The sequence below is a fragment of the Sinocyclocheilus grahami genome, unplaced genomic scaffold (genome assembly GCF_001515645.1).
Source record: "Sinocyclocheilus grahami isolate Dianchi unplaced genomic scaffold, SAMN03320097.WGS_v1.1 scaffold168.1, whole genome shotgun sequence".
Taxonomy (NCBI): Eukaryota; Metazoa; Chordata; class Actinopteri; order Cypriniformes; family Cyprinidae; genus Sinocyclocheilus; species Sinocyclocheilus grahami.
The window spans coordinates 525,363-548,346 of NW_015505347.1; the positions used below are offsets into that span (position 1 = coordinate 525,363).

The 22,984-nt window shown below is 35.2% G+C and overlaps 1 protein-coding gene across 1 annotated transcript; it reads left to right on the forward strand.

Moving 5' to 3' along the window:
- Positions 1-5,046: 5,046 nt before the first annotated feature.
- On the forward strand, positions 5,047-19,825 carry batf (basic leucine zipper transcription factor, ATF-like). Its single transcript, XM_016282958.1, has 3 exons — positions 5,047-5,320; positions 7,904-8,008; positions 18,921-19,825. The coding sequence occupies exons 1-3, from the start codon at positions 5,255-5,257 to the stop codon at positions 19,122-19,124; spliced, it is 375 nt and encodes a 124-aa protein (XP_016138444.1). The 5' UTR covers positions 5,047-5,254; the 3' UTR covers positions 19,125-19,825.
- The last annotated feature ends 3,159 nt before the right edge of the window (positions 19,826-22,984 follow it).

Sequence of the window (22,984 nt, forward strand, 5' to 3'; positions counted from 1 at the left end):
TTAGTTTTTATAATGTTTTGGGAGTTTCTTGGTTGTTTTATCAGGCTTATATTCAGAAAGGTTCTAGCATGCATGTCCACTTCTGATTGAGCGGTTTGTTCTGTAAGAGCAATATTAATGTTATGCTTGCCTTAGCAAACCAGGCTAATACGTTTCTGTTTCCTCCTCCATCATTGCATTTAAAGCAATCTCCAGCTCAGAACTCCCAGCAGTTCACACAGTTTCTCATGATGAGGAAAGCGAGAAACCCCGAGGCCGCTTTTGTTTAAATTTCGGTGTCATTTTGGGGAAGGCTGTGTTTGTGTGGAGCTCTGCTTTCACTGCATGGCACTGGGCGGCATTTGCATCACTGACAGTAACTGCGCTGTTTTTGGCGCCACTGGATTGTCAGCGGACTTCTGGTGGGAGACCTGTCATCAACGGCATTTATGAAAATCTGCTGCTTAAAAAAATCTGCTGCTGTTGACCTTATGGTAATGTGGAGGGTGAAGTCATGTGGAATTTTTTAGCTTAAGTGATAGAAGTGTATCAGTGCACCTGCTGAAATACTCCACAGCAGAAGGGGAAGCACCTCTCTCACTCCCTCTCTCTCTCTTTCTCACTCGCTCACGCTCTCTTGCTCTCTCTGCCTTTCTCTGTCTATCAATTCAATTTCAAATTCAGTTTCTTTCAATTTATTACTGGCATAACAAAACTGTAGATAACTGCAGAATAAGTGAAATGAAAGTAATTATAAAAAGTGCAAAGTATTGTTAAACAAATAGAAGTAATAGAAATGTAATAGAAATAGAAGTAGAATAAAAAAGTAATGTAAAACAATAAAATATTAATAGAAAAGGAAATTAAAACAAAACAAAATAAAGTCAATAAAATAAAATAAATCTTTCCATATTTTCTGAGCTTGAGTGGTTGTTTTATTTTATTTTATTTTTGTTGCTATTTTATGTTGCTATGCATTTGAGTTGTCGCTCTAAAATTATTGTTAAACAAGTAAAATAAAATAATAAAATAAATAAAATAATCTTCTATGATTCATTCTTTTTATTTTCTTCAAATGGCAAACAATACATTCCATTTTCAGATAATTAAATGTATAAATAAAATAATAAAATCAAATAAAAACTATTAAAAAGTATATCATATATGTTCTTAAACGGCTCTTAATTTAATTTATTATTTTATTTTATTATTTTAAATGTTGCTGTGTAGTTGTTATATAAAGTTATTACCATGACTAGTATTATTAAACAAACAAAATTAAAAAAAAATAATTTTAATGAAATAAAATAAAATAAAAATAATAATTTTAACAATTTTAAACTTTTATTTTATTTTATTCTTTTTTTTATGTTGCTGTGTGGTTGCTATGGTTTTCTGAGTTATTACTATGAAAGTATTATTAAACAAATAAAATAAAATAAAAAATACTAAACAAAATTATTTTAAATAAAATATTTCCATATATTTTCTAAAGACAATTTGAGGGGTGCTTCCCCATTAAAACCCGCCGCCGCAATACTAATATGTTCAGTTGTGCAGTTGCTAATATGTTCAGTGTTTTTAGCATGTTGCTAGGATGTACTGAGTTGTTGCTATGAAAAGACAAATGTCAACAAGCTGCATGTTTATGAGAAATCATTCATGTCTGTAACACAAACAGCACAGGGTGAGTTATGCAATGAAGTTTAACACTTCTGTTATGGGTTTGTTCAGATCATGAGCAATAGGAATACTGACACTTCACTCGGTAAACAGCACTAATGAGTCTGTATCTCAATGTCACACACAAACACACACAGGCGGTCGGGATGCTGTACCACAAACAGCACAGGGTGAGTTATGCAATGAAGTTATGTCACTTCTGTTATGGGTTTGTTCAGATCATGAGCAATAGGAATACTGACACTTCACTCGGTAAACAGCACTAATGAGTCTGTATCTCAATGTCACACACAAACACACACAGGCGGTCGGGATGCTGTCTGCCAAGATTACTACACAGCAAACTTGGCAGTGACAGAGTTAAATTTTACTCCAAAAGCTAAATAGATGTTATAGTGAACCAAAAATATTTGGACTCTAAACATAGTTTTTGCTGAATAATTTGTAATTAGCTGGTGATTTTTAGTAGATATATTAAAAGTTCTCTTAATTTCCCTTCAGTTTTATATATATATATATATATATAACATAAATTGTATTTATTTTTATTTCATTTGTAGATATTTTAGTATTTAAATAAATTTTTTAAATATATATCCTTCCTTAAAAATTATAAATATTTTAATGATAAATATAGTAATACAATAAATATAAACAAAAATGAAGACACATAAAAATACAGTATTACCTCTCAGGTAGGTCCTTCAGGGTGTCTTGGAGAGGTGAGGTTTCTAAGTCACAACTTCTTGCTACTGGGGTTCCTCAAGGCTCAGTGCTTGGACCACTTCTCTTCTCCATCTACATGTCATCACTAGTATCTGTCATTCAGAAGCATGGCTTTTCTTATTACTGCTATGCTGATGACACTCAGCTCTACTTTTCATTCCAACCAGATGATCTGACTGTAGCTGTTCGCATTGCAGCCTGTCTGACAGGCATTTCTAGCTGGATGAAGGACCATCACCTTCAACTCAACCTTGCTAAAGCTGGCCGCACACTAGATGATTTTCAAATCTTAATCGATTTTAAAACCATGGGAGACCACAGACATGAAGACAGTTTCAACTGATTCTTAGCCTTGTAATCCTCTGAATGCACACACTAGACGATTCGACCAGACTGAGAGACCACACACTTGTCAATTGTAGGAACGATTTCAGAGTGACACGAGATCTCACGGAGACTTGCAAGATCAAACGTGACTACAGAAGAAAGACAAATGGAGAGCAGTTGATGTTGTCAGCTGGCTCTCTCGGCGCACGTTCTGTTGTACAGTGAAAAACAAAGTATAAAAAAAGAATATGGATCATAATCTTTCTCAGTACTCTGCTTTCGTGGCATTTTTGTAGCTGCCAAGTTTCAGCTATAGAAGCACGCAACATCCGGTATGTGATGATTGCTCGCTCTCATTGGCCATCGTGGGTCAGAGGCAGCCAGATCAAGTGTCCTAAATATCAAACATGTTTTATATTTATGATTTGAGTTCGGGGACGCTCCATCTCAATCGGAAGCAGTTAAATAATCGTAATGACACCACACAATAGAGGATATTTTGGACAAAAAATAATTTCAAGCCGCGAATCGGGCCACACCTCCCGATCATTCAGGGGCCTTAAAATCCTCTAGTGTGTGGCCAGCTTTAGACAGAACTGCTCGTGGTCTCAGCCAACTCAGCACTTCATCAGAACTTCCCTGTACAGTTGGGTTCATCAACCATAACTCCTTCCAGCACAGCCAGGAATCTTGGAGTTGTGATTGATGAGCAGTTAAGCTTCACAGACCATATTGCTACAACGGCCAGGTCCTGCAGAGTTGCCTTATAAGACATTAGGAAGATTAGACCCTTCCTATCAGAGCAGGCCGCACAACACTGTCCAAGCTCTTGTTCTCTCTAGACTGGACTATTGTAATGCTCTCTTGGCGGGCCTTGCCACATGTATTATCAAGCAGCGAGAGTGGTATTTAACAAGCCGAAAAAAGCTCACATTACACCTCTCTTCATTAGTTTACACTGGCTGCCAATAGCTGCTCGCATCAAATTCAATGTACTGATGTTTGCCTACAAGACAACAACTGGCACTGCACCAATATACCTAAACTCGCTAGTTCAAACTTAAGCGCCCTTTAGAAGCTTGTGTTCTGCTAGTGAACGAAGCCTTGTGGTGCCATCCCAAAGAGGTACAAAATCACTCTCATGGACCTTTTCCTGGACTGTTCCCAGCTGGTGGAATGACCTGCCTATCTCAATTCGAGCAGTTGAGTCTTTAGCCATTTTCCAAAAAACGTCTAAAGACACATCTTTTTCGCCAGTAATGACCAATTAATACTAGCACTTACTTATTCAATTCTATTCTATTCAAAATATAAAAAAACAAGCTATGTGTACTGTGCTAGACTAACTTGAGACTTGTCACAGCACTTGTATACTGTTGCTCTCTCGTTGGTCTGATTGCTTCTATTGTTCTCCTCATTTGTAAAGCCCCGTTCACACCAAGAACGATAACTTTAAAGATAACGATATTAGCGTCCACACCAGCTAATGAAATCGTCTGTTTATTCTAAGCGCATGCTCGTCTGCTGCTTTAAATTCTCAAGCTCATTATAGCAGGACTGATTCTGATTGGCTGTCAATGTTTTTATCGTTCATCAGCTGGAAAAAATCGTTCTGAAAGTGATTCCAACAATATCGTTTCTCTGTGCCTTTATTGTTATAGCTGTGGTGTGCACTCTGCTGTTCTTTAATATTGAGAATGATTTTTAGAACTATATCTTTATCGTTATCTTTATAGTTATCGTGCTTGGTGTGAACGGGCTTCAAGTCGCTTTGGATAAAAGCATGTGCTAAATGATTAAATGTAAATGTTATATTACATAAATATTATTTATAATTAAACTTATAGCTTATAATTATAAAAAATATATTTCTAATTATATAAATTATTATATAATTATATGTAGCTGAATTATGTATTAAAAGTTACTTCTCTCCAGTTCCAATAATGTTTCACCAACACAAAGTTACACAATATCGTCATTTAACATAATTTAAAACCCAACCAATTTCTTTTCGTGAACAGTTTTTGCTTGAAAAGTATGCTTTGTTTAAAGTTAATGGAACTTTATTTCCTATTCTTATCTAATGCAATGACATGCAGATATTTCGAGTGTTGCTTAAGTTTATAAACACTTTTTGGTGCACAGTGCATGTGGAGGCTATGTGATACTCCATCCGTCTGTCTGTCCTGTTTGTGAAGGTTCATTAGCTCTGCTGCGAATAAGAAGCTTTATGCAAAGTTTCCAGGAAGCATGTGACTTCCAGTCTAGTGCAGTAGAGGTTTTCTAACTACGACCACAACACACACATCGCTAATTAGGCAGGGCGAAGAGAGAGAGGGAGTGAAGCAGCGCAAGAAAGAAAGAGTGCGAGTGTTGCAGTCTCTACTCATTCTTCAGTGGACCGCGATCAGTTCACATCTCTCTTCTGAACACATGCAGTCTCACATAGCCTGAGACAGACAGATAGATAGTTAAACAGGCTGAGAGGAAGACAGACGCTGAAGGAGGTCAAAGGTTTCACAGGGACTGAAGTGGCATGGCTCAGGACTCTGACAATAACGACACCAGCTACACCAAATCCCCCTCACCGGGCAATAAACAGGTAAGAGAGACTCAACCAGCACCATGCAAACACACATACACACTTCACCAACCTCCTGCAAATGCATTTAAAACATTACTTTATTTACATTATTATAATGACAAATAATATAAATAAATTGGTTTCAAATTTAATAAATTAATTCAAAATACAATAATAGGATAATAAGATACAAAATGCATATAATATTTTGTTTTAAATAAATTTTTTGTTTTATATATATATAATGTAATATATATATATAATGTTTAAAATATAAACATTTATATATACACAATTTAAAAAAAGTAAACAAATTGTCAATATTTTAATTGTGTTATTTACGTAAAAATATACAATAAATATAAGAAACATAAAATACAGTTGTATTTATTTTTTATTATTTTTAGATTTTGTATTAAATTAATGAGTGAAATAAAAATTGTATATATGTATGTATATATATATATATATATATATTCTTCATGCATGCTTTTTTAATGTATTATTTGTATTAAATTCAATTAAATTCAATTAATCGATGTTGAAACACATGATGCAACATGCATCTAACCAGATGGAATATAACATACAAAATTAACATTAAGTTAAATATTAATGACATCTAAACACCTAAATCCACTTATTTTCTTGTATATTTCACATGCATTTCCAGCACTGTCTGTGAGTGATGTGTGACTGTCACTATGTAGATTTGAACGTGTGTATGAACGATAAACGAGAGGAAGTCATGAGGCTGATGGTGATTTTAACCTCTAGTCTGAACCGTTCACATGCTATTTCAGTATTTATGAAGGTAATCAGCTTTAGCATTGAGTAACTGACTCTAACTATAGAGCTGCACACAGCATCATGCTGTGAGAGAGTCTGACAAACGTTAGTGATTGTGAAACTGCCGTTAAGATGGCACGAGGCTATACGAGCTGAAGGTGATCTGACTTCAACAGCCACTACCTCCTCTCCAACCTCACCGGACGAGAGAGATGTTTATCACTGAGAAAGCATGATTCAGAGAGAGCATGATTCAGACATAGCAACTGTGCAAGTCCTTCAGTTTCTGTACATGCATCATGCATCTACAAGCAGTGGCCACAAAGACTGTTTGGACACTTAAGTCACAAATTAATGTCAATGCATTAGCAAAATATCAAAACAAGTACCATTTATTTTGAAGAAAGACACTTTTTCAAGCAGTTTATATATATATATAAAAAATATATATATAGGTTCAAAATAAAGTATTGTGACACGTTTCTGTGATGTCCATAGCACATGTTTGACGTTCAGGAGAACTGGCTTCATACATCTACTAAAAATAACCAAAATACCAGTTGATTCATGGCAAATACTAGAGAAGTGCATAATGTCTGTAAACTGATGCTAAATGCTTCATAGATGAATCTATCATGAAGTAGCTCAGCTGTGAACTTCTGGGTCTGAAAGCAGAAGTTTCCCTGAATTAACCAGAAACAGAGCTAGTCATAGACATTCACACACCTCTGGAGGGTCTCTTATTGTGGGGAATTCGTCATATGGAAAAAGTCAGTAAAGTAAAGGACGTCAGAGCTCAGGGGCTGCTGGGGTTGTGGGAAAAGATTGCCCTCTGCCTTTGAAAATGTCACAACTGTCTGCCACAACATGTGAAAAACATGCAGGTATGGAGGAGGCTTTCAACCAAAGTATTGCTCTTTAAACTACTAGAATAACAAAAAAACATCTCTGCTGCAGAATCGTTTAATGGAGAACAATGTTGTTATCGTAAACTAAAACAAACGTTCATTTAAAATCGCTTTCGATAATTGAAATAAAGCTGAAATAAAATAAAATATAAATATTAGATAAACAAAAAACTGAATAAAAAACAAAAATACATAAATATAAGTTGAAACTAAAATGACTAAAACACAGAAATAAAAAAAATAATTAATACAGAAATAAAAAAAACAGTAGTTTCTTTTTTATTTGGGGTTTTGTAGTTTATTTTACTAGTTTAATCAAATCCCCCCAAAAAAATGTGTTCACATAATATATATGTGTATGCAATATGTGTATTTAAGTATAAGTCTATATATATGTGTCTGTGTGTGTGTACTATATATATACTTATTATATACTATATACTATATAATATATATATATATATATATATATATATGTATGTATACAAACTTTTATTTTGGATGCGATTTGACAGCCCTAATGTGTGTGTATGTCTGTATGTAACAAAACTGCAGTAAAATCACAACAAAACTACTTAAACTAAAATGAAAATGACCTGAAAATATAAAAATTTAATGGTAATTAAAAATATTAATTAAGAGTGTATAAATAATAAAACTAATGGAGAAACATGTACATGCTCTTAGTTTTATTGTGTATGATTCATTAACCTTGGGATACGTGGAGATGCTCTGGAGGATGAACTTGACCTTCAGCCTCTACATCCTGGTCAGAAACTCTCCTGAAAAGTGTTCTGCAATGACAAAAAGAGAATGTCTAATAAAAAGGATTGCAAATGTCATTCTTGTTGTCGTGAAAGTTTTGTGTTACCTTACACATGAACTGGTGTGTGCTGGTTTTCAGGGTTCGACGAATGAGGTAAGGAAGGTGATGAGGAGAGAGAAGAACCGTATCGCGGCGCAGAAGAGCCGAATGAGACAAACGCAGAAAGCCGACAGTCTGCACCTGGTGAGAACTTCATCCAGAAACATCATCCATAACACACCTGATACACGATCACATTCTCATTAACCACGAGCTTGCATTGTTTAGTGCTGCAAACTGTGACTTCGGAACAATCAGAAGGTGCAGACAGACCCTACAACGGTTTAGCAAAACAAAATAATCAGTTTTTAGTAAAACAACCAAACATTTTAAGAAACATGAGAATAAAATGAAGCTAAATCCAAGAAGAGAAGAGCGTCCAGCATCACTGCGTCCAGCTGTGTTACAGGTGTTATGCTGATCGACTCTGACTGTATTTACATGAAGCTTTACTGACCATGTGGTGATGCGTCATGGCTTCTGTCGTGCTTCACACTTGTTGTGGCTCTGGTCTTGTTTGCTTCAGATTCTGGCATTAATTACATTGCGTGGGTGAAACGCTCAGCTGAATCGAGCAGCCGTGCACCTTGTAAATTCTCTGTAATTTATCAAGAAAACAACAACAACGGTCCTCAAATCTGCATGACTGATTCTTACAAAAATGCAATGCTTTGCATTCGTGCATTCAATTCCTGCGCTCTATATATTCAAGCACACGCCTGTCTAACAGTTGCCAAACCGTTTGGATCGCATTTGGCTTTTAGTCAAAGCCAAAACCCTCTATCACTTTCATTCAGCATCTGTGTTATATGGGTGTTTCCCTCTGGTATTACTCACGTCCTTTCACTCCTCTGATCGCTGCACATGCTGTTGCAGGGACTCAACAGAACAGACCCACTGCAGTTATGCTCATCTTTACATCAGCTACAAGAATAGATCCTATACTCCTAAAGGGGGTTTTCACAGCGATGCCATAGAAGACGCATTTTTGATTCCCCTTTATGTGAACAGATCTTAAAAGAAGCATTTGTTTCTCAGTGTGAAGAACATTTTAAGAAAGTTTTTTTGACTTTCTAGAACCTTTTGTGCATTTGAAAGGTTCAGTGGATGTTAAAGGTTCTTCATGGAACCATCAATGCCAATAAAGAACCTTCCATTTTTGAATTAAATGGATAGTTCAACCAACAATTAAAGTTCTTCGCTCACTTTCATGTCGTTCCAAACCTGCGTGACTGTCTGGAACACAAAACAAGATAGTTTCATTCATGTTTCTGCAAATTCAAATTTTGCATGTCACGTTCCGTTATGAGACCTGTAAGACATCAAACACGGTTTGAAAATGAGCATTTGAAAATATGAGATTTGAAAGCTGCGGCTGAGAGGAGATAATCATTGAATGAAGACTTCAGTTGTTGGCTTCAGAAGACCTATTCATAGTCAGGTGAGACACCATATTGAATTTAACACGGATGAAAATGTGGCTTTGAAGGATAGGCTTAGACTTTCCAAGATCATGTAATCTTCGTAATTCACAACTTTCAAAACTGTGTTATGGAGTTTTTGTCTACTAAAAGTTATTTTCGGAAAGACATTTCATCAGCTGAACTATCGGTATGTCATTAAACAGTACAGTACAATCCATTAAACACACTGTACTCCTATCCTTCACAGCCTGGTTTTCATTCCTGTCAAACACTAAATATGGCATACCCTGACCAAGGTCTATAGGTTTTGAACACGATGCACAATTTTTATGTTGTTTTTGTTGTTTTTGGAGTCAGCTATGGCCGTTGCATGTGATTCTTCGAAATTTCTCCTTTTGTGTTGCACTGAAAAATCAAACAGATTTGAAACAACATGGGATGAATTTTAGTGAACTACACCTTTAAATACAACAGGCTTCTACACTCTAAAAAAAAGTTCAAAACTGAGGCAGGTACTAATATGTACACTTTGGGCCTGTTTACACCAGTGTTAATTTTGACAGCAAATTTTGATTTAGTTTTAGTCATAGTCTTTTGACTAAAATGCCATTTAGTTTTAGTCATATTTTAGTCATCTGAATTGTTTTTAGTTTTAGTCTAGTTTTAGATGACTAAATATCATACGATTTAAGTCAGCTAAATCTACAGTAAATTTAGTCGGCTAAATCTAATGGGTGTAGTTACAGTGCATTTATAAAGCATTTCTCTAAAATTTCCAAACTCATTATGTAGGTTTAATATTAAGGTTATATCATGATAGACACCGATTTAACTGCGGTGACACACAACATGCCTTTTTTAAAATTTACAATCTTCTCATAAAGAACAAGAACATGGTCTTCTTCTTAATGAAATACTAATGGTTTCTGAGGAAGTCGTGGCCTAATGATTAGAGAGTCGGACTCGTAACCCAAAGGTTGCGAGTTCAAGTCTCCGGTCCGGCAGGAATTGTAGGTGGGGGGAGTGAATAACCAGCGCTCTCTTCCACCTTCAATATCACGACTGAGGTGCCCTTGAGCAAGCAGCCGCAGCATAAATGGCTGCCCACTGCTCCGGGTGTGTGTGCACTTAGGATGGGTTAAATGCAGAGCACTAATTCCTAGTATGGGTAACCATAGTTGGTCACATGCCACTTCACTTTCACTGGTTATATAGGCTAATTATGTATTCTTTATAGCAACTTGTTTACCATATTCTTCATTCTTTCAAGCAGACATATTTATTTCTATGAATACATTTAGATTAATCTTTAGCGCTACTAAAGTTTTTCAGTCAAGAGCAGTGAGTGATTTTCTGTCTTTCTGTTGTTGCTTGATTAACATCAATGACTCGGACAATAGCAACTAAATTAGGCTGCTGTCCCTTTAAAACCGAATGCACAGCTGCAATGGATGCAATGTACTGATACACGTTCTCCCTACTGTTTACGTTCACTTAAGACGTAATCAACTGTGTTTACGTGAATACTCGTCAAAAGGGACAATTCGACATCATTTTGTGTGTAATTCTCAGTTCGTGAGAAGCGCTTTCTGTGTGTGTATGCTTCAGTGTCTGTGCTCAGAAAACCGGACCGAATTGAGTTCTCTCTTGCGTCGTCAGATTTATCTATAAGTCTGCTCTTCTCTGACATTTTTTTACGTTTTATGAGACGTGCAGCAAGTGTATGCTAGCTTATGTCCCACCGGTTCATATGTACGCATCTAACATCCGAACCACGCAGCAGATTCGTTCTGAATGAATCTCTTCCCAAATCGTCCCTCCCTAACATTTTCCTCTCGCTTTTATTCGTTAACGAAAATAACACTGGTTTACAGCTGGTAATTTCATGCGTTTTTGTTGATCGGATATCTATCTGATTTGTTCAAACGTTTCCATTTACATTTGGCCACATACATGTCATCGCAAAATGGATATAAATCCGATCTTCAATTCCTGCGCTTTATTTACATTTTAAACGAAATCAAAAGATAAGCGCTGCATTTTATCAGCTTATTTCAAGATCAAAGACCGAAATAGTAGAGTGCGCGGCATCAGATAAGTTTGTCTTAGGCTACTTTTAATGAAGATGAGTGTGTGTTGACCATCTGCGTCTTACTTTCAGTTTCATTCGTGGCAGCGATGCGTGTTGCATTAGCGCAGTCTGATTAATGTCATATAGCCTATAACACGCTCTCACACGTTAATTATTTTAACATTTTGGGAGGAGTAAAATTTACATATGGGGTTTCAACAACCAGATGCACTTGTCCAGTTTCGTCTAGAATGCGGCCCAGACCACCTCCTGAAGTGGTTTGAGCGATCGGATTTATATCTGTCTCGAATGCGTTTCGGAGGGCATTTACACCTGGTCTTTTCACGATCGGATAGCTATCCAATCAGACAAAACGCACGAAGTGACCAGGTGTAAACAACCCCTTTAGATCAGGGCTGGGCAACTGGAGGGCCACTGTCCAGCAGAGTTTAGCTCCAACCCTAATCAAACACACCTGAACAAGCTAATCAATGTCTTCAAGATCACTAGAAAGCTACAGGCTGGTGTGTTTGATTAGGGTTGGTGCTAAACTCTGCAGGACCAAAGTTGCTGAGCCCTGCTTTAGGTACTAATATGTAACTATGTATACTTTGGTAAAACAAGGTGTGCATTGTAATAACACAGTCACAATAGGCGTGTCTACTAGGGGTGGAACGGTTCAACTTACTCACGGTTCGGTTTGTATCACGGTTTTAGAGTCACGGTTTCGGTATGTGCTACGTTTAGGGGAAAAACTATACTGTCAAATAAAAATAAAGAAAATAAGAATATTCTATCTAACTACAAGCAACAGCACAAATAAATACAATAGATTAAAGATACAAATAAAATAAACAGTGATTAGTTCTAAAATTAGTTTTTAGGTGCAGAAATCGAATAAAGTAATGAAATGTAAAACAGCATCGCATATTTGACTGTATAAATTAAAGATTAATCTTTATTAAAGTTCCAAAAGCTATTCAATCAAGAGCAGTGAGTGATTTCTTTGTTGTTGCTGTTTGATTAATATTAGGAAAGTGCTGTCACTTTAAGAGAATGCACTGATACAGTACGTTCAGCCGGCTATGTCTGCTATAGGATACTTACAAAGATGGGCATTTTGACGTAATTTTTGTGTGAATTGTCCATTTAAACACAACACTTCAGAGAAAGCTTAATATTTGCGTGAGTTCTGATGCGCAGGTTTGCGCACTTTGGATGAGCACGAACACAAATCTTCTCACTGCGTGCGCGAGTTCGCATCCTCTGGCTCTTAAATGTTTAAACTGGCAAAGCTTACATGAGTTTAGTTTAAACACAGATATCAACGTGTGCTGTTCAGGTCTCACCTGTGTGCGTGCGCTATCAGCACCCGGGTGATGACAGAATAAATGCTCATATTCCAGCATACGGCATTCGCATTGAACAAGAGTGAATGGTTTGTCCACGGGTTTTTTTTTTTTTCATCGCTGTTGTTGTAATGTACTGGGAAGCCAGAATGCGCATCCATCAACAGAAACAGCCGAACCCTGTTTGTTTTACGTGTTATTTATAGCACACCATATTACAGATGCATTGTCAGATTTAAGTTGAACCGTGGTCCTAGCGCGTGCCGAACCTTGTGTGGAGAACTGTACGATTAGATTTTCTGATTCGTTCCACCCCTAGTGTCTACACATACAAAAGAAACACGTTCAAAATTGGCATGTTAACGCGAACGAACAGTGCGTATTGACGTGGTCAAATTTCAAGCGTTCCATTTAAAGACTTTTAGCCCCTTTGGCCTTCCATATATACTGTACATACGCAGCTCGATTTTTCTCTGATATACACTCAGCTCGAGTACAAAGACATTTTTATCACTCATAACCTATGGAGAGAAAAGGCGCAGACACTGAAAAAAGATTAATCTTTGCATTGCGCATGTGTTGATATGAAAGAAGATATGAAATGGAGTAAACTTAGAAAGGCTGTGCATTTGACTGTGCACATACGCTAAAAATCTAATTATACATTAAGGTACAAATATGTACCATTTAGAGGTAAATAAGCTACCTTTTGGCTTTTGTTAGTGTACTGCCCTCTGACAGCTTTGTAGTCTGCCTTTTTTCTGAGAGTGTATACTAGTCATTGGAATGAATCAACTCAGTGGATTCTGCTTAAAAATGAGATCGGGTCTGATTCACAGAGAACACACAGATGTCAAAGGAAACTGATAAGCAGTTTTCTCCCAGGAAGAGAGACGTTTGATTAGCTAGTTGACCTGCTGTCAGACTCAGCCCTGACAGCCCCCGCTGCAGTTCTCAGCATCAGTGATCTGATAACACACACACACACACACACACAGACCTCATGCGAGTTCCCCTGAACTCAACCGGTTAAACGCAAAGTGGGAGATGCTGTCCCGACAGGCACATACCACTTACCAGGAACCACATATCATTTCGATTTTGAGGTTGCACAATTTTTGAGAAATGCATATATTGGTCACACATCAGCAGATATAAATATTGAGAGTGTTTACACTGATAATGCTAAATATCCTAATGTGTAAACACCTGAAATTTTATCAAGTAAAGGTCATGACTGAAGCACGACTTATGTAATGTGCGTATCCAGTATTATTATAGTATTTATTAATATTTTGAATTGCCTTTTAGTTTTATACTTAGTTTTAGTAATTTTGTTTAGTGGTTTTGTCATTTGTATTTTTTTATATTTCTATTAGATTAGATTAGATGTATTTATTTATGTTTATTTGTTTGAATGCCAAGACAACATTCAATATTACTTTTTTTAATCTAATATTTATATTTAATTTTATTTCAGCTTTATTTTAATAAACAAAAACAAGTTTTAGTTAACAATAACAATCTGTTTGCATTTTAAAATAAAAAGTCAAGGAAAACACAAGTAGTTTAAAATGTCAATAAATATGGTTTTCTTGCACTTTCAGGTTTTTAAAATGAGCTGCATTATTAAAAAATATTTTTGTAATAAATAAATAATAAAGAAGTTAAATAAATATTAATGGAATATGTTTAACAAGAAATATTATTTCAGTCTTTCTATTTCAAAGTTTCACATTTACTTACTCATTTCAATGTGTTACTTGCCATTTCTTTATGATTAATTATGAAATTTACTAACAATTTCTGAGTGAAAATTGTTTCTACAACAATTTTTTTCAGTGATTGTGTAAATGCACATTACACATCCACATTACGGATTATTTGAATCAAAAATTTTTTTTTTATATATTTATTTTATTATTAATTATTCTAATCCAAAGATATGAAATAATAATAAATTCATAATCTACTCCTGACAAACAAAAACACAAGTCGAAAGTTGAATATGCTATAGAGGAAATTCATGTACCCATTCTGTGTAAGGGAGACTCACTGTTCTGTGTTCAGTGTAGTATGTGGTTTCGCTCTTCACGGCTATGCTTGATAAACAGGAAGCTGAAATTTCCCTAAGCTTAATATTTGCGTGAGTTCTGATGCGCAGGTTTGCGCACTTTGGATGAGCACGAACACAAATCTTCTCACTGCGTGCGCGAGTTCGCATCCTCTGGCTCTTAAATGTTTAAACTGGCAAAGCTTACATGAGTTTAGTTTAAACACAGATATCAACGTGTGCTGTTCAGGTCTCACCTGTGTGCGTGCGCTATCAGCACCCGGGTGATGACAGAATAAATGCTCATATTCCAGCATACGGCATTCGCATTGAACAAGAGTGAATGGTTTGTCCACGGGTTTTTTTTTTTTTCATCGCTGTTGTTGTAATGTACTGGGAAGCCAGAATGCGCATCCATCAACAGAAACAGCCGAACCCTGTTTGTTTTACGTGTTATTTATAGCACACCATATTACAGATGCATTGTCAGATTTAAGTTGAACCGTGGTCCTAGCGCGTGCCGAACCTTGTGTGGAGAACTGTACGATTAGATTTTCTGATTCGTTCCACCCCTAGTGTCTACACATACAAAAGAAACACGTTCAAAATTGGCATGTTAACGCGAACGAACAGTGCGTATTGACGTGGTCAAATTTCAAGCGTTCCATTTAAAGACTTTTAGCCCCTTTGGCCTTCCATATATACTGTACATACGCAGCTCGATTTTTCTCTGATATACACTCAGCTCGAGTACAAAGACATTTTTATCACTCATAACCTATGGAGAGAAAAGGCGCAGACACTGAAAAAAGATTAATCTTTGCATTGCGCATGTGTTGATATGAAAGAAGATATGAAATGGAGTAAACTTAGAAAGGCTGTGCATTTGACTGTGCACATACGCTAAAAATCTAATTATACATTAAGGTACAAATATGTACCATTTAGAGGTAAATAAGCTACCTTTTGGCTTTTGTTAGTGTACTGCCCTCTGACAGCTTTGTAGTCTGCCTTTTTTCTGAGAGTGTATACTAGTCATTGGAATGAATCAACTCAGTGGATTCTGCTTAAAAATGAGATCGGGTCTGATTCACAGAGAACACACAGATGTCAAAGGAAACTGATAAGCAGTTTTCTCCCAGGAAGAGAGACGTTTGATTAGCTAGTTGACCTGCTGTCAGACTCAGCCCTGACAGCCCCCGCTGCAGTTCTCAGCATCAGTGATCTGATAACACACACACACACACACACACAGACCTCATGCGAGTTCCCCTGAACTCAACCGGTTAAACGCAAAGTGGGAGATGCTGTCCCGACAGGCACATACCACTTACCAGGAACCACATATCATTTCGATTTTGAGGTTGCACAATTTTTGAGAAATGCATATATTGGTCACACATCAGCAGATATAAATATTGAGAGTGTTTACACTGATAATGCTAAATATCCTAATGTGTAAACACCTGAAATTTTATCAAGTAAAGGTCATGACTGAAGCACGACTTATGTAATGTGCGTATCCAGTATTATTATAGTATTTATTAATATTTTGAATTGCCTTTTAGTTTTATACTTAGTTTTAGTAATTTTGTTTAGTGGTTTTGTCATTTGTATTTTTTTATATTTCTATTAGATTAGATTAGATGTATTTATTTATGTTTATTTGTTTGAATGCCAAGACAACATTCAATATTACTTTTTTTAATCTAATATTTATATTTAATTTTATTTCAGCTTTATTTTAATAAACAAAAACAAGTTTTAGTTAACAATAACAATCTGTTTGCATTTTAAAATAAAAAGTCAAGGAAAACACAAGTAGTTTAAAATGTCAATAAATATGGTTTTCTTGCACTTTCAGGTTTTTAAAATGAGCTGCATTATTAAAAAATATTTTTGTAATAAATAAATAATAAAGAAGTTAAATAAATATTAATGGAATATGTTTAACAAGAAATATTATTTCAGTCTTTCTATTTCAAAGTTTCACATTTACTTACTCATTTCAATGTGTTACTTGCCATTTCTTTATGATTAATTATGAAATTTACTAACAATTTCTGAGTGAAAATTGTTTCTACAACAATTTTTTTCAGTGATTGTGTAAATGCACATTACACATCCACATTACGGATTATTTGAATCAAAAATTTTTTTTTTATATATTTATTTTATTATTAATTATTCTAATCCAAAGATATGAAATAATAATAAATTCATAATCTACTCCTGACAAACAAAAACACAAGTCGAAAGTTGAATATGCTATAGAGGAAATTCATGTACCCATTCTGTGTAAGGGAGACTCACTGTTCTGTGTTCAGTGTAGTATGTGGTTTCGCTCTTCACGGCTATGCTTGATAAACAGGAAGCTGAAATTTCCCTCCGTATGACACGTTTCCTTTAGTGCCTTCTCATGCTGTGTTTTTTAGTTGAGGCCTGCCTGAGAAACGTGGGCCGTCAAGGGGAGTGTTCAGCTGTAATTTCTGGTAAGGTGTCGCTATGGGCCGTGGGCAGATAAAGTTGAATGACGCTTGTCAGAGGGGTTTTACCCTTGAGTGACTGGAAGGCAGCAGAGCAGCTAGTCGAGCTGCAGAACACAAGGCGGTGACGTCGCTGAGCGGGAACACATCATGACCCCCAAGAGTACCTAAAAATAATGCCCAATAAACGTATGCATGCTCTCATCTATTTCAAGACCATTATTATTAGACATGTGGCCTGTTCAAATTTTACCTGTGGACATTTATGCAGGGGGGGGGGGGTTCTTTTGGGTTTGTGATGTTTTATTTTCAAAAAAAGTTGTTTTGAAACAGTATGCATTGTGAAAAGTGCAATACAAATAAAAATTACTTGACTTTTGAGCATTTTATAAATATTTTAAATACTATGACAAACCTTAGGTTAACAGTTTAGATGTTTAGCAACAGACAACCAATTAGTAGCAAGTTTATTAATTATTTATAAGCTTTGACAGTAAACCGAATATTTTGCACGCTTTGTTTCAGCGTCTGAAAAAAACCCCAATCATAAACCTGTAAATAAGAACGGTAACAGACAACCAATTGCAAACCAAACAGTGCTTACCTCATAAATTATTCATAGGCTCTGTAGATCACAGAAAATTTCACATGCTTTGTTTTGTTCCAGCTTCTCTCTGAAAGAAAAAAAATGCTATGGTAAACATTTTCACAATTAGATTATTATGCAGTTATCAAATGTCCCACCGGTTCATATGTACGCATCTAACCTCCGAACCACGCAGCAGATTTGTTCTGAATGAATCTCTTCCCAAATCGTCCCTCCCTAACATTTTCGACGAAATCGGCGATTCACGATTCAAAAATCCATCTTCAAGATCTATGCATCGTCAAGGTTTGTAATCGATGTATTGAGAAAACGAGTGAATCGTTACACCCCTAGTAAGAACTTATTGTGATTTTAATGGTAAATAACTGTGACAATGCTACAGTAAAAACCTGTTAAATGGTTAAGAGTAAGTTCCCCTACTATATATGGTGAAAAACTGTAATAGACATTTCATGAATTTTTACGGTAAAATACCGTTTTTGGAAGTAAAAAAAGATTGTATAATTTACAATGAAGACCCGTAAACTGACATTCCCAGAATTCCCTGCATTGCATTTCAAATTTGATGTTTCTTCTTAGTTTTTTCTTATCAGTTATGTTTAGTAGGGTTGTATGTTACATCTAATGTTGTTAAATGAATGCTTATTGCATATTTCAGTTTCATGTATGTCACCATGATGGTATTTAGTGTTTGTGTGAATGACATTGTGCACTCTCAATATATACATTCTGGCTTTCTCATCACCACCTGATTTTGATGGTTATCAGGGTATATTACAAAGGTACAAAACAGATTTCAGTAATTCAATAGGTTGGTATATTAACATTATATCAGTTAATGAATAACAGTTTTTAATTGTAAATTTAAGTTAAATCCTAAAACCCTAAAATGTTGCTACCGTATTTTTTACAGTAAAATTCTGGAAAACACAGCTGCCAATTTTTTACCGTAAATTTTACAGATTTTTTTTTACAGTGCACATATTCTTCAGAAAATGTGCATTATCTCAATCTTTCTGACTTCTGGAGCTCAGTAAATGTATTTTCTATTCTGTTTGTGCTCTAGGAGAGTGAGAATTTGGAGAAGGAAAACGCGGCGCTCAGGAAAGAGGTGAAAAGACTCACAGAAGAGGCCAAATATCTGTCCACGGTCCTGAGCAACCATGAGCCGCTGTGCACGGGCCTGAGCGGTGCGTCCACGGAGCTGCTGTATGGCGCGCACCACGGCGCGTTTCACCAGCATATCAGCGTGCCGCACTACCCGCTCTAACCAGCAGAGGACGCCGCAGTTCTGCACGGAATCCGCCTGTGGGCTACAGTCAAAGAACTTTGGTTTGAGTCATGAACCACATAACAGTCATCAGAGGGCACTGAAGTGCTCTTACAATCATCTACTGAATATCAGAGAAATCAAACAAAAGCCTCCAGATGTAACGATTTTTGTGGCACTGATATCTTATCATTTTAATTTTTTTCTTGTCTAAAGTAAAATAATCCCAGCTCCTTGAACAAAAACTCATGTCTGTAAATTGCAAGCATCTGTAGTGTTAAACGTTGGCTACTTGCAAAGGTGCATGGCAATGACACAATGAATGTTTTTAATTTAGATTTTATTAGAAACCACTCTACTGATTCATATGATCATTTATTTTATTCTATTTCTGTGAAATGTTTATAAGATGACCGGATTCTAAGAAAAATGATGTTGATTGTTTATCCTGTCCACAGATATTATATGCGAATGTTTTTCTATTATGACTCATTTTAGATGTTGAATGGGTCAAACATTCTGAATGTACTTTATACACAATTCTAGCAGAGTATTTTTATTCTAAACTCTTTGGGATATTCTAAAGTTGTACAAACTACTGCGTTAGCCTAGGCTATATCTCAAATGTGGAGGAAGGAAAATTTGTATCTGTGATCTTCTGTGATCACCTGTGGAAAAAATCAATAAAAACATGTAAAATATACAGACACTTTTAATGAATTTGAACATAATGTCATCTCTGTTTCATTTATCATGAACAAATGTTGTAAATGGTTCATGTTCTTGCCTAAGTATACTGCATGAAATATTTTATTTTCAGAAAGCACAAGTATGTTTGGTCATCCGAATAAACACATCTGTTTAGAAATTAGGCTATTATCCAGTATCTCTATTAAACTGAGTCCGCATTTTCTTGTCCTCTTTCTATTTCCTTTTCCATATTTTATTCATAAACTCAAAATAAATTCTGACCAGCCATTTTTTTTCTAAAATCTCATACAATAAACATAAAGGCACTGGAAGAAAATATTGAATTAAATCACATATAGTAATTGATTATTGTAGAAATTTTTGTTTTATCAAACAATATAGGTCTACAACAATATATGCCTTCATCATGACCAGGTCTCCCTGGAAGAAGAGATTGTGATGTCTCAATGGGATTCTCCTGGCTATATAAAGGATAACTATATTATCTTATGTTGCATTCTCCTGTTTACAAGTTTTCCTCCTACAGGACACATTGTGTTCAAACAAATCAAATCTAAGAGTTTGCTGCCCCCATGTGTACGAGTGGCCTTGAGGACAACAACCCCATCCAGCATCACTGCAGAGGATATTAACTGTCTTAATTGGGGAATAAAGGTTAAATGTTTGCATGCAAACAAAACAGCACTATTTACATACCTGCTGTCGCTGAAACATACCTGTGAGGTATGATAAAGTGCAATAAAAGGGCCACCTGTGGGAGCAGACCACCAGCATGGAAATGAGGAATACCTTTTTAATACTATTGCTGCTTCTGGACGATGAATCTTCTTTAATAATGACTCTATGTAAAAACATTTTAAACAAACAGGAATGAACAGTACTATTACATGAACATAAAGAGTAGCCTTAAATATGTGGATCACACAACATATTATAGAATGGAAAACTTAGTGCGACAACACATTTCTGTAGTTCCCTCAGGCATGAGCCTTATACTCACAAGAGAACACACTGTAGCAACCTGGAAAGAGTTGGGTTTGGTTACAGCAACACTGTCTGAGAGAGAGAGAGAGAGAGAGAGAGAGAGAGAGAGAGCTGGAGTTATTGTTTGTAGCTGAGGTTCAGTGAGGATACTGACAGTCTTACATGAAGGTTATTAGAAAGCCTTCAGTGATATATGGATTGTTTACCAAACCTACAAAATGGAATATCTGCCTTTAACGGAAAAAGTAATTGTAAATATCACTTAATATACAGTTAATTTCAGTCCTTTATAATTGTATAGCTTTTTTTTAAGAATGTCAAGAAATGTTAGTATTTTGCCACAATAACAGTGGTAGCCTAAAAAAAACAAGTTTCCACTTGAATCAGGTAAGATACAAATTTGTTCATTCATTTTTTATTTGTCAAATCTTATAACATTGAAAGATTTACTCTGTTTTATCATTAATGTCACGATCAGAATGAGTTCACACAAAACTAAAAATAGTCATGCAGATTACTTATATATTTTATGTTTTTAATATTTATTAAGTTTGACAGCTCTAGTTACTGTTGTCTGGCAAAATCTGTGTAACAATTCTTCATATATTTCTATTTTTGTGTTGAGTAGAAAAAGTAACAGCATATGAGTCAAACCAATTCAGTTTATACAAACATATTTTCGTTGGTCTAGTAGTGAAACACTGTCAGTTTAATTTATCATTTTTTTCTTAATCTGATAAAAGTCCTATTTATTTATTTAGACGCAGTTAGCCAGACTATACTGTGTAGACAATCACTAAAAATATTAGGCTATTTGTGACATGCAAGTATGACAGAAAATGCTAAAAAAAAAAAGATATAGTAGCCTAGCCTATATATATTTGGTCAATATACCAGAAAATACTATCATAAAACAAATCCATCGACCAGTGTTCTATTTCTATGGTTACCTGTTGAGGCTAACGCTCCTTTTTTTGCAAACTTTTTGAAGGCGATACGCACATCGATTAATAAACTTAATCAATTCAAATTTACGTGATTATGTGTACATTTAAATTATTATTTTTTAGTGCTAGCTATAGTAGCCTAGCTCATGACGACTGCTGACATTAGGCATTATATAATGTATGAATAACATTTAGTGCTGTCAAAGATTAATCGCGATTAATGACATCCAAAATAAGTTTTTGTTTACGTAATATATGAGTGTGTACTGTGTATATTTATGTATATATAAATAAACACACATGTATATATATATATATATTAGTGCTGTCAAAGATTAATCGCGATTAATGACATCCAAAATAAGTTTTTGTTTACGTAATATATGAGTGTGTACTGTGTATATTTATGTATATATAAATAAACACACATGTATATATATATATATATATATTAGTGCTGTCAAACGATTAATCGCATATGTGTGTGTTCTGTGTATATTTATTGCGTATAAATACATACACATACAGTATATATTTTGAAAATATTTACATGCATTTACATGTCTATATTTATATTCATATAATTTATCTTATAAATAAATATATTTATTTAATATATAAAAATAACATATTTTTCTGAAATATATACATGCATGTGTATTTATATATACATAATAAATATACACAGCACACATACATATATTACGTAAACAGAAAATTTTATTTTGGAAACGATTAACTGTTTGACAGCACTAAATATATATATTTAATTTTTAAAAATTATGTTTATATGTTAAATATATTTATATGAATATAAATATATACATGTAAATATTTTCCAAATATATACCGTATGTGTGTGTATTTAAATATACATTATAAATAGGCCTATACACAGTATACACATACATATTATAGACGATTAATCGCGATTAATCGTTTGACAGCACTGGTTTTAATACCTTTACAAAATATACAATAAATAAGGAAACTAGAGCTTAAATTAGTTTCTTTTCTGTTATTGTTGCATTTTAAGGATGTGGAAGAGCAGTTGGAGATGTGTTTGTCGTGGAAACGGAGCCGGGGATCGTTAAGGAATGACAGACTGACTCTCTCCGGTGCGTTTCTACTCAAACCCGAGCGGAATAAAATCGGACAACCGTGACGGATCTTCTACAGACGGCAGTATTACACGTCGAGCTTTGCTAGAGCTTCAGT

Excerpts from the sequence above, each read along its gene's own strand:
- batf (XM_016282958.1), top strand. The coding sequence starts at position 5,255 with ATGGCTCAGGACTCTGACAATAACGACACCAGCTACACCAAATCCCCC. Across the intron at positions 5,321-7,903 it reads CCTCACCGGGCAATAAACAG|GGTTCGACGAATGAGGTAAG; the intron begins GTAAGAGAGACT and ends GCTGGTTTTCAG. Across the intron at positions 8,009-18,920 it reads AAGCCGACAGTCTGCACCTG|GAGAGTGAGAATTTGGAGAA; the intron begins GTGAGAACTTCA and ends TTTGTGCTCTAG.